Here is a 15,455-nt window from a genome sequence, read left to right as displayed (position 1 = left end):
TGATGTTTTATTGTATTTTTATTCATGATAGTTACTTGTTTTAATGTTCTCTCATTAAAGGTTTTCTCTTGTTAATTACTGCAGTATTATTAAAACAATTTTTTTTACTGATGTCCCAGTTGCATGTTCTGTCCACTAAATATACCAAAACAATTTTTTTTTAAAAATCTCCCACTAAAATGGGTAGGGGGGGGGGGGGGGGGCTCCTATATGTCATCAAATACTATGCAATATTGCCAGTCAGCAGGATTTCAGAAGTCAACAGAGAATAGCTAATGAGTTAATAGAGGATATTTTAGCCAAATCTACAACTTCAGTAGTAAAATTCTCATAAACTTTCATGTAATACAAGTAAATGTTGCTTACATATGAATATTTAATTAATCTTTATCACCATTCAATAACTAATTGTCTTACAAAGTTACCAACAAAAGGTTAAAATCCATTGACTTATCACATTTGACCAAAAGCCCAATTTGTTTCATTTCATGAGGGGTGCACATCAGTAAACACGAGGCTCCATTAATTCACACTCTACAATGTATCATGTAAATATGCAGTTTATACGACATTTCCTAAATCATGGGTCATGTGACTGGACTAATTTCAATGTTTACAATCACACATTGCTGTTTTTTTCCCAAACTATCTGTTCACCCCAGTCCAAACTTTTATCTAATGCAGCAAAATCATTTTTATTCAGCATCCAACATTACTCTCCATAATAAAAATGAATCCCTCACTATCGGGGAATGTTTCTGCTTCCATTGAGCATGCATCTCCTTGCATTCTATCTGGCTTCACTCAGCTGACATCATGGCTACTACTACAGGATATGGACAAAAATGCAAAGATACTGTGCATACAATCATGCAGAAGTTAACGGCAATAAAGCAAATGGAGAAGTGGAAAGTAATAACAAAGAAATTTGGCTTGGACCCATTGACAAATGCTCAGTTACTGAATTTTGTGGCTTGAGAGTTATACAACTACCACACTCAAAAGCACATGCTACACCAGTTAGATAAGCTTTTGCATGCATCAAAATTGCAAAGACAAGCAATATTTATAATCAATATTTATTTATAATTATTTACAATACATCTCCGAAATCATCAGTTATCCAAAATTTTTTTAAACTTTTGAATAAACGAGGATAACCGAAATCCACATTTAGCCAATTTTTTTTCAGAACCGAACTGACCAGGAATGTCAGGCTCCTGGTGCCGGCAGGAGCGGACCTCAGGCGCTCAGTGGCGGCGGCAGCAGGTGACTTCAGGCTCCCGGCGCTGGTGGCGGCAGCAGATCTTGGGCTACCAGTGGCAGTGGGGACTTCAAGCCCCTGGGCAGGAGCGGGGTCTTGGATGGGAGGTGTCAGTGATTGGCAGTGGCCAGCATTTTTTTGGTGAGAATTAAACATTATTTTAATGCTTAAAAAGCCTTACCTTGTTGTTTAAATACTGTTACAAGTGATTTGCTGTGGCTATGGGCTGTTTTTAGAAAATAAGCAGTTCTCCAAAACAAAACGTTTATCCAAAATGGGCCCGGTCCCAACCATTTTGGATAATCAGAGTTCTACTGTATAATTAATAGGGATAAAACAGCAAGAATATTTCATGGCCATTTGAAATAATTGAAGACATTCCTGGTTTCATCTGATTTGAATTTAATGCTTTATAAGTAATTTGGCTTGCAACTGCCACTAATTCTCCAACTCAACACTGTTAACAAAAGAACATGCCCAAATCCAATGAAACCTTCCACCTGCTTTCCCATCAGGGCAGACCCCTGCAATTGACACTCTGGACAAAATGAAACTAACTTACACCAAGTTTTGGTATTAAGGTTCAGATCTAAACTATGACCTTATAAATGCAAAATTCAAGTGCTTCTTGCTGAATTATGGGCTATTAATATTTGGTGCTAAAATCAAATCTTCCTGCAGTGAACATAATGTTCAAAATACAATAACTGCATTTAATTTTCTATCAAATGTATCTGCAAAATGTAATAGTGAATGCTCAAATGTCTAAGAAACAAAAAAGTATCAGATTCGAAAATATTGGAATATTCAAAGGTCAACAATACAGAGTTCAAAAGGTCATGTTCATCCAAAAATCTATCACTGTACAACAAAGTAACCAGTTACAATCTGCCTGATAATCTCTTTCCATGGAGATGTTTCCATGGAGATGTCACATTAAGTACGACAAACCTGCCTAATGACATTGCACGTAATTTGTCAGATACACAGTTAAGGTAACTGCTTTAACAATACCATTTGTTGCCAAAGAATACTTTCGTGTTAAGTTAACCTTGCCCTTTCACCGGTCAAATACAAGTTAATAGACAATGTACTGATAGGGTTGAAGTAGAGCATGAAATGAGGCATGAACTTCCACAAGAACTGCTTCAGTAACTACAAAACCCATCTACGGCACATGCTCAATGTTAACCTATTCCTCGCCACACTTAGTTAGGCATAAGAAACCAAACTGCTAAATGCACAGTTAAACAAAGCTTTTTTTGAAAAAAAAATCAAAATTTGCTTATGTCTCACAAGTGCATCGACATTCATTTTATCAAATGGCGAAGCCCACATTAGTTAGTGTCCAACTCCAAACAGAATGGAAGCTAAAAAGTTAAAAGAATAGCAAGTATTCAAGACAGCTGGAATGGGGACACTGTTGGTCTAACCTCAGCCAGCGAGGCCATTTGCTGGATGTCTCTCAGGACTATTTAACACAAAGGGCCAATTTGCTTTAGTCTCATTTATCCACAGGATAAGGTCATTATAGTTTAGATAGAGAGAGTATGTCTGACAAGGTTTTAGATGCGCCAAACAGTGAATTCTGAGAAATGGTATGGCTTTTAATTAAATGAGGAGGTACTATCAAGACAAATGCTGAACTTGATTACCTCCTAAATTGAAATCAATAGCTAATTTGGCACATTAAATCTTCATATAATTTTACACCCATTTTTATTGAGTTAACAAATAGGTTCAATTGTAAAACACCTACATGTACTTTTTCTCCCTATTATGATGATCATTTGAGGTGGTAGCAAAGTCTTTTTCATTCAAAGGTAATAAAAGTATAGGTTCTACATTGCCAGCTTCCCATTTAATATAATGTATCTGTCAAGACCTTAACAGCAATGTCCTCATCTAAAAACAAGATCGTTTGTAGTCAAGGCTACAAAAAGGAATTTGGAATTAACATGTCCAAATGCAACATAACCTGAGATCGACCAACAATAGCTTCTTTTCCAGTACCATTAATTTTTATGCCCTGCAACTGTTTAATCCCTTCTTATTTCTCATCTATATTCTGCTCCCTTGGAAACTTCATGCAAAAACTTGGTATTGTTTCCTTTCAGAACTTAGAAGACAAGTTTACCTTATTTCCACGTTCCTTGACCTGTCCTTTGTCTCCAAATTGACAAACTACTTTCCCAGCATCTATCTAGATGAATATGAACCCTTTCCATTTAAATATAGTGAATATCAAAGCCATCAACTTCAACTGTTGAAGCAAGCATTGTTCTACAGCCCCTGATTCTATCCTCCTCAAGAATTGTTTGACTGAGACTACTCAGTATCTGATGAAATTCAACCCAGTGATCAGCTTTGGAATTCTCATCTTTGCCACCTCCCAGGCTATCTATTTCCATCTCTATCATGCCAGACAACTCATCGCTGTCAGATCATTCGCACCAAACCTGCTACCCACTCTTTTGATTCTTCTTTAACAACTCGGTGTTTGCATCCCTCCTGTTATTTTTCCCTCAACTCAAGCTTACCTAAATCTCTGTTGCTCATATCCTTACAAAACACAAATTCTATTCATTACTCAGAAAGTATAATAGAGGTATAAAAGATCATAATGGGTGTGGATTACTAAAAGGAAAGTGTTCCCATTGGCAGGTAGTTTTAGGACTAAGGTGCACAAAATTGAAAAGTGATTGGCAAATTATACAAAGAGAATACAAGGTTTTCATTCCTTAGTGTCATAATTTGGTCACCCCATTTCCACCTCTTTTACAGGCAAAAATAATGTGTTTCCAAAGGAAATCAGACACAATTTGTATCAAATAACGTGGGCAGCTGGGTGCAAGTGAAGGAAAAGGACAGAGCAGACTGCTCCACAAGAAACCAGCATGAATTTAACGGGCAAGTGGCCAGCTTACTCTGCTATTAAAATACCATCGTTCCAAGATTTTCTGCTGTGGGCTTACATTGGCTTCTAGTCAGCCAACAAAAAGGTTTAAAAATCTTATCCTGGATTTCAAATACCTCATAATCTAACTCTAGCATTTCCATAATAACCCACATTTGATCACTCAAACTATTTTAATTTAATTAATTTTGACTCTTGAGCACCCCTGAATTTCTTAGGCTGTGTTCATCTGTCAAAACCTGAACAGCAATGTCCTCATTTTTCAATGTCACCGATTTTGGTATTCCTGAAATTGCAGTACAGAAGTTGGGAACAAACTGGAGGTTATATGGCAGCAAACACAACTTCCTATTCTGCAGCTGGACTCAGCCCTGAGCCATCATATCCAAACCCTCAAAGTTATGCCAGCCCAGGTTGATGCCAGAAACACAACTACATTCATTTCAGTAGAGTTGCTGATTCACAAGTGATTTATTTTCCTTCATTTTGTCTTTTTTTTTGGTTTTTAATTAATTTCTAATTCACAGTTGGTCCATCATTGCTTATCCATTTACGACACCAGCAATCAGGACCGGACCAGGGTTAGAATCCTGCGCTGTCTGTAAAGAGTTTGTACGTTCTTCCCGTCTCTGCATGTGTTTTCTCCAGGGGCTCTGGTTTTCTCCCACCGTTTGAAACATACCGGGGGTGTAGGTTAATGCGTTGCAAAGTGGGCAGCACAGACTCGTGGGCCAAAATGGCCTGTTACTGTGCTGTATGTCTAAATTTAAAAATCTATTTTAAAAGCTGACTTTTTAAAAAAATTATTTAAATTAATGTAGACAATATCAGGCATTTAAAACCAAAGAGGTATTTGACAGATCAAGCACAATCTGGTCCTCCGTGTCCATTTTTAATTCCTGTTTAATAACTGATTGTAGCAAATGTTTCATGTTAAGAAGTTTCTTTGCAAATGGATATCACAGTTTAAATTACCCAGTTAAAAAAAATCATATATGGACTAAAGGAAAGAACCTTATTCTAAGCGCACAAGCTGCAGAGCAGACTGGAAGAAACATATGGCTACAAAGAAGGGTGACGCAATCCCCTACTTGCAATCCCCTTAATCAGTGTTGTTGAGTTCTAATCATGAACAGTTGGAGGAGCTGAGAAGAGCAAAAAAAAATCTGAGGCAGCCATGTATACTCTGGTTTATCTCCTTGCTTACTGGCACCAACAGATATTCAAGGCTAGATCAAACTCTTTCGAGAATGTTCTGTGGAAGCCATTGGGAAAGGGGAAAAAAGTTTCACCTTGCAACACATAGATGCACACAAAAACACATACCCACACATTCAGAATTCTGGCCCCAAAAAATTAGTGTTTTTTTTAAATGCTGTCAAGGGTCACATCGTTTACACTAATAACATCAGGGTGCTGACACGAAACAGCACTATTATGATGTAATAAATGCAAGTAGAAGAGTGTGCTTAACCTCCAGTTCACCTTAACCTCTGTTTAGGATCTCAAAGCATCTTTGGAGACTGAATTTGATTTATGTTTGCAGATCCCCCAATAAATAACCATCAATAGGGTTAAGTATTATTTATAACACAGCCACTGAAGCACAAAGAGAAACTCAGCGTTCTGAGACAGCCAATGAATCCAGAATTTATTTTGTTGTTTATGTAACATAATACAAATCTAGTTAGATAGGTCTGTGATTAAATACCCCCTAAAATACTTAGTTTTCCATTGTTTTCTTTAAACAAAAGCCCATCTGTATATAAACAATTAAAAGAGTATACCATCTAATTAATCAGAATCAAAACTACAACATTTCAAAAGGACCTCAAATGGAATATTTCTAGAATAAGAATTTGACCCATTAAGTTCTACTTCATGTTTTACCTTCCGTCACACACTTGCTTGCACTCTTCCTAACCCCCAAATCGGCTTGACAATCCATTGAATACTGCTACACTCTATGGATTCCAATTACATACACTGCCTGCCTTAAGTATCACAATAATGGAAACAAAGGAGGCCATTGATGCTTGTGTTAGATCTTTGAGAGTTACACTCTCAAAAAAAAAAATCACAGGACCTTATTGAAGCCTTCTCTGATCCAAGGAGAACTACCACAACGTCTCTGTACAAATGATATAATCAAAATCTTTCTTGGTAGTAATTAATCTCTGTAATCTGTCCAAGGCATTTAGATCTTTCCTCAAGTGTGTTGCCTCGAATTTGCAGAGTAAACGAACTGTAACCTAACAACACCCAGCCTTTATAAAATCAAGGACTCCAAATGCAGTCTGATCAACTTATCTATAAGGAAATGTAATTATACTGAATTCCATCATGAATTAACATTTTTAACTGGAACTATTCAAAATAGTTATTTTTCTTCATTTCTTCAAGCTCAGGAGCCAGCATCCAGGAGTGAAAGCTGAAACTAGAAATCTGCCTGGTAGTTTTTACATTGAAGATGATCTCAGGAGGATTAGGAGGCATTTCCAAGTATATTATACGTGGAACAAAATATTCAGGTAATGCACTGGTATAATCACATCTGAAGCATTGTATGCAGTCTTGGATTCCAAGTGGTGTAAACAACGGGGCTGTGGAGATTATTAGAATGTTGGGGGTGGGTGGGCAGTTATAAAAAGTGGATTCTACAATTTAGACATATTTACATTGGATAATGTAGCTTTGGGAGAGATAAAATTTGATTTTATTTAGAACAATGAGAAGACTGGATGCAGTCCATTTAGATGGGTTATTTGAAACTCGTGCTAAAATTAAAAAGATTATCCTGATACTATGTAAACAAAGGTTTAGTTTAGATGACAGGAAGTCCTCTTTATGCAAGAGCCTTTGGTGGTGAGTTCAGAGTTACTACATTTTTGTAAAATGAAACTCAAGTTCCGGCAGGAATACACTATTTGCATTGAAGAGACTGAACTGATGGTTGAATGGGAATACTAAAACTAATCACATTGCCTCATTCCCATCATTGCTTATCCATTTAGTTCATCTTCACAATCAGATAGCCTGAATTCAAAATCTTGCAGGCTTTTGATACAATAGGGAAAACCCTCTTCAAATGGCAGAAGCAGAATAAACAGAGGATGCAAGTTGAAGATAATTTAGCAAAATAATCATAGATTTGCTATGATCCAAAATGAATTCGAGAATAACCTGGAAGATTTGCCTTAAAAAAAAAGGACCACATGGAAAAGCAAAGACTAAATAGGTGAACATGGCAGAGTGAGCCAAATAGCTTATTCTCGGTCTGTCTTGAGGCCTTCAACTTACCGTATTTGATTAACATCATGCAGTTTAAATAGAGAATTACTTTTAACTGGTGTTATTTAACAATATATATTCATAGATCCAACCTGCCACAATTACTGCTGAATAGAAGTGAAATATTATCCACAGTGGAAACAGCACTGTCCTTGATAATAAATACTGAACAGTATAGAGTACAAATGATCTATCAAGCTACTGAGTGGCTCATTTACCATGAGCCAACAGCCTCCCCTTTATATCACAAAGGCCCGATGATAATGAGTTTATTGTCAGACACACAAGCACCCTGTACATAAGCCTTGAAATTCTTGCTTGCTGCAGCCAAACAGATCTAAGATACACCAATTAAAATAGTACACATTAAATTCCTCACTTTCACCCCAAGTCACCTAACCAAAGTGCAATCAATAAAATAAATGTCTAAGAATTAACCAGGAAAAGATACCAGGTCTGATAATTAAAAGTATATCTAAAGTAGAATAATTTAAGGAGCACCTTATTGAAGGTGAAGCAATAGGTTTAGGGAAAAAAATTCAGAGCTTTAATTCAAGGTAGATGAAGTCATGGACCTCAATGGCAATGGGTCTGAAACTGCTGATATCTGAGCAGCCAAAATGGACAGGCATTTTTTGGGCTTGAAGCAGCTATGGTGCCAGGGAGATGCAATGTCTGGAGGAACATGAAAAGAAGGAACATGATTTTGAAATCAGGACATCTGACTTAGCACCTCAAGCTATTATCTATTTAAAAAGAGAACAAATTTACTCCATAAACTTAAATTGAACTCCTTGCTGTCCTACTGACTTTGCCAATGCATTGAAATATCAAACAGTAATTAAATTTCAATCCATTACCTGATGGAATAAGGGCACGAATACTGTGTTTTTCCACTTTGCTCAGTCCTCTGTATTTGCATCTGCAACAATTTTCCAATACTTTTAATCAATCCTTGGACATTTCTGAAAAAGAAAGGTCATATTCCATGCTTTACTGAAGTAGTCTTCAACCTTTTTAAACTGGCAGAGCTCCTTAAGTGTTCCTTTACTTCTTTCAGGTCATCGATAATAAACCCATGGACCACCAATGGGGGAGGGGGGCTGCTAGTGAGATTGAGCCTCTTCCCAGGCCACTGTCCAAAACTTATATATTTTGTTTTGATTGTAAAACTTTTTTGAGAATTTTTACATATTGTTTCTATCAGGAATATTTTTCTTTTTCACAGACCCACCAATTACAAACTCATGGACTAATAGAGATCCATCTTAGAGTGTTAGAGCAAATTTTAAAAATGAAATACTAGATCTGGAAAGAAAAGTAAATTCTTAATTTTGATATCAAGGGAATAACATGGTGGGACAAGGAGAGAAAACTGGAAACTGAAATGCCAAAATTGCCAAGGAAAGCCTTCTAAATACTTACCCGACTTTGGGGACAGAGATTACATTGATTTATTTACATGACAAAGGTGATTCAAACTTTGTAATGAAAGGAGAAGCTATTTTCTGATTAAAGCTTATCTATTCAACATACAAGGACACAAACCTAGATTTTCAATTTCAAAAATAAAGTTGCAAAATGGTGTACTCTTGGGGTTTTCTGCAATAATGGTGATCAATAAAAAGGATTGTATGGAACTCTTTATTAAAGTTTTAATAGCCTCAATCAGATAAAATAAACCCCACTAGGAACAAACTTAGTTAACTGGGAAATAAATTTAACAGAAAGTTGGGGGGGGGGGGCATAAATGAAGGAAGAAGAATCCAAACCGAAAACAAAAAACAATTAAATCTATAATGTCATATTAATGCTGATTTATGGTTTATTAAAAGAATTTTAATGAAGAATTTTTAAAAAATCATATTGGAAGAATTGTGTTGGAATGCATTTTATTTTTTTTAGTAGTATAGCACAACTTCAAAATCTGGAAGGGTGACATAGATGGCAATGAAATTCTTTATTCATCACCAGTTGTTCATAGTGGAGAGTACAGTTTTACCCCTATTCAAATAAGGTTCCAATCCTGAGAATTTGGTCTGATTTACACTTAATGGCCATGGCCCAATTTTCAAGAATTCAGGAGATCAATACCTGAAGGGGTGTCAGAGCAGCCAGATCCAGCAGCTCAGAGATTTTCCGCCACCACTTGCAAACCAAGGAGTGGCTCCCCCAAACTATTAAAAACCAGTTTACTCTCTTTGCCAGTTCTGACAAAGTAATACCTTAGACCAGTGCATTAGTCCTATTCCAGGGACCACCTTCTGCAACTGAACAGTGAGCTTCAGGAGGGACACACGGAGCTATGAGGGAAGGGAGGACTACTGCCTTGGCAGCCAGATCAAATAAGTCAACTGGAGATCAATGAGATGATATATATCACAGCCAGATTAATTTACACAGAATTCCACGATGAAGAAATGTCAGACCCAAAACATTAACTGCTTATTTTTCCAGAAATGCTGCCTGACCTATTGGGTGCTTCCAATATGTCAAAGGTTAAAATGGATTCATAGAACATTTCAGAAAAGTAACCCTTTGACCTGCAATGTTGTGCCAATCCATATAATCCTACCCCACCCCCCCCCCCCCCCCCCACATCATAACCCTTTATTTTCCTTTTATCCATGTGCCTGTCTAATGAGTTCATGAGTCAAGTGCCCATTGTTCCAATCTCCACTTCCACCCCTGGCAATGAATTCCAAGCTCTCTGTGTAAAAAAACTTATCCCTGATTTCTCCCTAAAACTTTTCTTCCTTCACTTTATACAGATGCTCTCTAGTGTTTGTAGATAAGGTGCTGGCTGTTCACTTTATCGATGCCTCTCCTCTATTAAGTCATTTCTCATCCTTCGATCCAAAGAGCAAAGCCCAAGCTCTGCTAACCTTGCCTCATAAAACACTTTCCAATACAGGCAACATCCTGGTAAATCTCCTCTGCGCCCTCCCCATAGCTTTCACATCCTTCCTGTAATGAGGTGACCAGAACGGAACACAATATTCTAAGTGTGGTCACTTTTAAATAGGCACCAAGAATGCCCTTAAAACTCCAAAATGGTAGAGCATTGTGAGGATTTGTGTACAAATGGTAAACATTGCCAGTTGCAAGCAAATCATGGTGATATCAACTGTGCAAAACAGGGCCTCTATTTTGGAATGCAATGCTCTCCTTACAATATGCAAATGAACACGTTCCATACACATCAGCACCACTTGCTTACCATTTATTTAGAAGTTAAATTATTTTATTTGATACTTCAGTGTAAAAGTATCAGTTGTTTTCCAAACATCACTGAAAAAGATTTAGAATTCACACAAGGAGATCTTGCTCACCAAGTCTTCTCACAAACAACTGTCACCAGATATGAATATTTTAGTCATCATTTCCCTTGGAATGCAGCAGGATAGGGAAAATGAGAAGAGGACAGGCAGACCAGGGAAAGCTGGTGGAATAAAAGGGAGAAGGGCTTTCAGTAGCATGACCACTTCTGCCCAGTTGTTGTTCACTCAGGAATACTGCCTTTTGAACTCAGCGAGAAAAAATGCATGGCATCCTCATTATTCAATAAAGGCTCTTCATTAAACTCTTCTGTTTAGGCACAAGGGCTTTAGATAATTGCACAATATCATGGAATGCCAGCTTGGGCAAGTTTTATGATTTCATTTAGCAAATGAAATGCTAGGTAATGAAATAAAATTTGGTCAGTTCTATATTTCTGACAAATCATTGTTTTATTTAAGAAATTCTTTCAGACTCTTCTCAAAAATGAAAAAAAGATTTATATTAGTCATGTGCATTGCTACAGAAAATCATCTAGACCTAAATGTGGTCACCAGGTAGTCACAACTGCAAAAATATGTTTGCAGGATCACAGTTTCAAGATTCAAGAGCATGCAGCTACACTTACCTCCAACTACTAAGACAAATAATTATGGTTAGTGTAGTGGTTAGCACAATGCTATAAGAGTGCCACACCTGGGTTCGAATTTGGTGCTGTCTGCAATGAGTTTGTACATTCTTCGCCTGTCTACGTGGGTTTTCTCCAGGTGCTCCAGTTTCCTCCCACATCTAAAGACATGGGTTGGTAAGTTAATGGGTCACATGGGTGTATTTAGACTGCGTGGGCTTGTGGGCCAGAAGGGCCTGTTACCATGTTGCATCTCTAAATTCCAAAGACCCCCATATTGCCATCATGATGTAAAATAACTCATACAAGATGACAAAACAAAACTGTTCAAGGAATAGCAGATAGTTTCCCTTAGATACGGAAGCAAATCACTCTCTAAGTTTGCTTAAAACTGATAGTATCAGATGAAGTACAGGAAAGCACCATGGGCTCTTCCACTGCACTGCTTTATTTATACACACTAATAGAGCAAGTGCCTTTCCAAATTCACAACAGCTGAGAATGTGGAAGAGCAAATGTATTACTATGTCAAAGAACATCATCCCTGAAAGGAAATGAAGAGTCTTGTTTCAAAAAGTTCAACAAAAGATTACTTAATTATTTCTGTTACCTGGCAGAAGGAATTAGATTCAAAATTCCATTGAATACATAATTAAATTCGGCATGGTTCTGTGCCACAAGAGCAACCAGTGCCTCACAGCAGGCCGTACGAACCACCACATTGTCACAGCAGCACTTCTCCCATAACAAGTTCAACGCATGACTCTGCAAGAGAAAAAATGTATAATAACTGTATCACAATAGTCAATTAAAATGCCTAACTATTCGCTGCAGCATTTTATATCAGACAAGTAAGCATTCAAATTGAGAGTGACCCCAATGTTAAATTAATTCTGATAATTAAAACAAAGAGATGATAGCTTCCTGACAAGTAAAATTATAAAAATATACATGGATTTTAAGAAACTCTGTTGATGTACTCAAATCATTTTTAAAACATTTTACAGAAGAGAGCATCTTCACATATCATTCACTGATATGATTTTACTAGCCCTTAGTTTTCCATGGCGTTCCTATTCCCAGGGACTTGCCTGCTTTTAAACTGATGAGAATCCCACAATTGTGGAAAGTCAACATGTGAGCCAGTTCTTATCAAGTACGTTGTACTTGCAAAATTTTTATCATTTACCACCAACAAAAGTTGGTTATTTTATTAATGTTTTCTACCTACTATCTCTGGTTCAGTTTCAACCAATGCACAAGAAGGGGGCGGGGGGGGATAGAATTATGGGGTCATGGCATTTACTTCAGACCAGGGATTTTGCAAGTGACTGAATGTCTTATAATCTGTCTGTGAACAGAGGCACTGAATAGGTTAGGGTCTGAGTTCCAGTCTATTTCAATCTGACAGCATCAATGAAATAATGCACTTAAAGAATGCTTACTGAAATGCACTACTGTACCCATTCTCCACAGGGACTATATGGTCCCCCATGGGGGACACACCACATTTAAGGGGGGCCACGGAATGAAATCATAGGTAAAATATTTTTACGCAGTTGGTATGAGAGAAATACGGAAGAAACTAACTAACTTCATTGCTTTACAAGGAAGGTGGACCACAAGCTTTGAGCAGAGTCTTAAGGGGGCCATAGCCAAAAGAATGTTGGGAATAGCTGCTCTACTCTATGATTTTTAGACAAACATTCGGTTCCACTCCATTATTTTCAGCGTGTGCACACATTGCCTTTTAATCCTTTAATCATTAAAATGTTATGAAGATCTGCCAATAGAAGAAAAAATCTAAACCTTTAAAGAAAAATGTTCCAAATTATGCCCATGGTAAATCTGGAATCAAATTTAGAGATTTTCAAAGAGACACTGCTATCAGACAGGCTGTCAAACACACAAAATGTCAAAAGAGAGCTTTCCAAATGGGCAGAAACATTACAAGATGCAAAAGCATCCAATGACATTTAAAAAAAACACCCAAGTATTTCACAAGCAGCTCCTCACATTTAAAAATAAAAGCAGTTTCTGGGAAAAAAAATCAAATGTGATTATGATTGTTAAAAATACTGTTGATCCAATTTAATGATGGTATGAATCACAAACCTGATCTGAAGAATAGTTTATCAAAGATGATGACCCCTTTTCTTTTAAAATGGCAGCAACTAGATGTCCTACAGCCTGCACAAACAGAAACTGTAAGTTATAATGATTATGTATAAACCTAAAATTGGCTTAATATCATTTTCAAAAATTATGAAACATCATGCCTGTGTCTGGATTACTGAATTTTGGAATTCAAATCTCCTTTTCAGATCCTCTGCCATTGTTGCCAGAAATTCTTAGTATAATTTTCAAGAAATGTCTGTGAAATAAAAAGCAAAGCTATTAATCCTGAATCACAAAAATAACATTGTTCTAAGATTTTGAAAACTATGAATTGTAACTAGCAATCAAACTAATTAAGTTGGATGAACAATGGCCTTTTTAATAAACATCCTACTCGGGCTCAAATTTTCAAACTTATCAGTACAGGTCATCCCTGGGGACTGAACAGGTTCCACTTTTACAGGCAACAAAAAAAAAAGATTTTGTCCATGCCAGAAAACACACAATAATTACTCAATATTGTTACCAAAACATCCACGGTATTATAAGGAATTATATCAAAGCACAAAAGAATTCCATGTACATATGGATTTAAATCCTAATTAACTCACAGATACATATTCAAAATGACCATATCTGAAATTAGATTAGTTTTAGCTTTTCTTTCCTTTTTTTTAAAGGAAGATCAACTGGTTAAACGTGGGTTTAAATCATAAAAACAGATTCTACCCTTTGTCTAGATAATGTTTAATTTAATCTTATTTATTTTATATCCAGTACATATTGGATATTATGATAGAGATAAATGGTTAATTACCATATTGATAGAATTTGATGTTTTAAATAAACAATTATAGATAGGTTTTCAATTTACATTTATATTTAATTTGTGGTATCCATATATGACCTGCTGTTGGTTATATTAGATGACTTTGTATGTAGGATTTATATGTTTAACTCAATAAAAAAATTTTAAAAAGAAAGAAAAATGACCGCATCTATTGATACCATTCTGCTCACCAGAGCAAACAGGGCCTCCTTTACAATTATTCATCCTGATCATACCTCTGGACCAGCCATCATCCCCACTCTCTTGAGTCAAAAAAAAAATCAGACTTAAATGTATACAATTTAGTCATTCATCACATCTTGTTGGGTTACAAAGAACCATTAACTCCTGCATATCTCTGTGAAAAATAGATCATGAAGCTCACAGTCACCTGCTTTACTCTCTTGAAAAAGGAGCATATAAAATGCACTCTCCCTCCATCACCCATATCCCCAATAATGTAGAAGACATTTATCGACTAGTTTGTGATCAAGAATGACACCACTCATTCAGCAGTGTTTACTCTTTTCCTTTCTCCCTGTAGCCAGCTAGATTTAACTACCTGGTGTTGACCACCCAACTTTTCTTTCCTGACTTGCAACTTCACTGATATTATTAAAGTTTTTCTCCCTTCAGATATTGATACTATGTCAATTAAATTACATCAATCTTCAAAACAAAACACATATCCCATTTATCATTACAAATAGCTGCCAGATTAAAAAAGTTTATTTTTTCCAAAACACTTGGAAGTGCTGTCAACTTCAATGTAAATTCCCATCTTTGCCAGATTTCTGTGCTTGAAATACTCCACACATTTCAAGTCAAGTCACCTTTATTTATCGTTCATACCATGCTTGCACAGTAAAGATAGTCTCCAGGACTATGGAGCATATTTACATAAATATTAGTTCGAATAGAAGTTAAACAATTAAAATTTAAGACATATACAGTGCTACGGTACCTTCAACCAGATGGCAGAAGGGAGGACAGTTTACATGAGGGGTGTATGGAGTCCTTCACAATGCTTATTGCCTTTTGCCTGCATCGAGTGTTGTAGATGTCCTTCATGCCAGGAAGAGAGCCCCAATGATCTTTTCCGCTAACTTTACTATCTCTACACATTTTT

General features: G+C 36.6%; 1 protein-coding gene across 7 annotated transcripts in view; it reads right to left on the bottom strand.

Moving 5' to 3' along the window:
* focad (focadhesin) overlaps nucleotides 1–15,455 on the bottom strand; it is a 240,760-nt gene that overhangs the window by 196,278 nt on the left and 29,027 nt on the right. For all 7 annotated transcript variants that reach the window (XM_069926741.1, XM_069926735.1, XM_069926745.1 and 4 more), the window contains 4 exons: nucleotides 13,659–13,753; nucleotides 13,495–13,569; nucleotides 11,990–12,144; nucleotides 8,333–8,437 (listed from right to left, as the gene is read on the bottom strand). In XM_069926741.1, the coding sequence (XP_069782842.1) occupies nucleotides 8,333–8,437; nucleotides 11,990–12,144; nucleotides 13,495–13,569; nucleotides 13,659–13,715 (392 nt within the window). In that variant the 5' untranslated portion in view covers nucleotides 13,716–13,753. The remainder of the gene's footprint in view (nucleotides 1–8,332; nucleotides 8,438–11,989; nucleotides 12,145–13,494; nucleotides 13,570–13,658; nucleotides 13,754–15,455) is intronic.

Source organism: Narcine bancroftii, chromosome 1 (genome assembly GCF_036971445.1).
Source record: "Narcine bancroftii isolate sNarBan1 chromosome 1, sNarBan1.hap1, whole genome shotgun sequence".
In the NCBI taxonomy this organism is placed as follows: domain Eukaryota; kingdom Metazoa; phylum Chordata; class Chondrichthyes; order Torpediniformes; family Narcinidae; genus Narcine; species Narcine bancroftii.
This window is presented reverse-complemented; position numbering and strand designations above follow the sequence as displayed.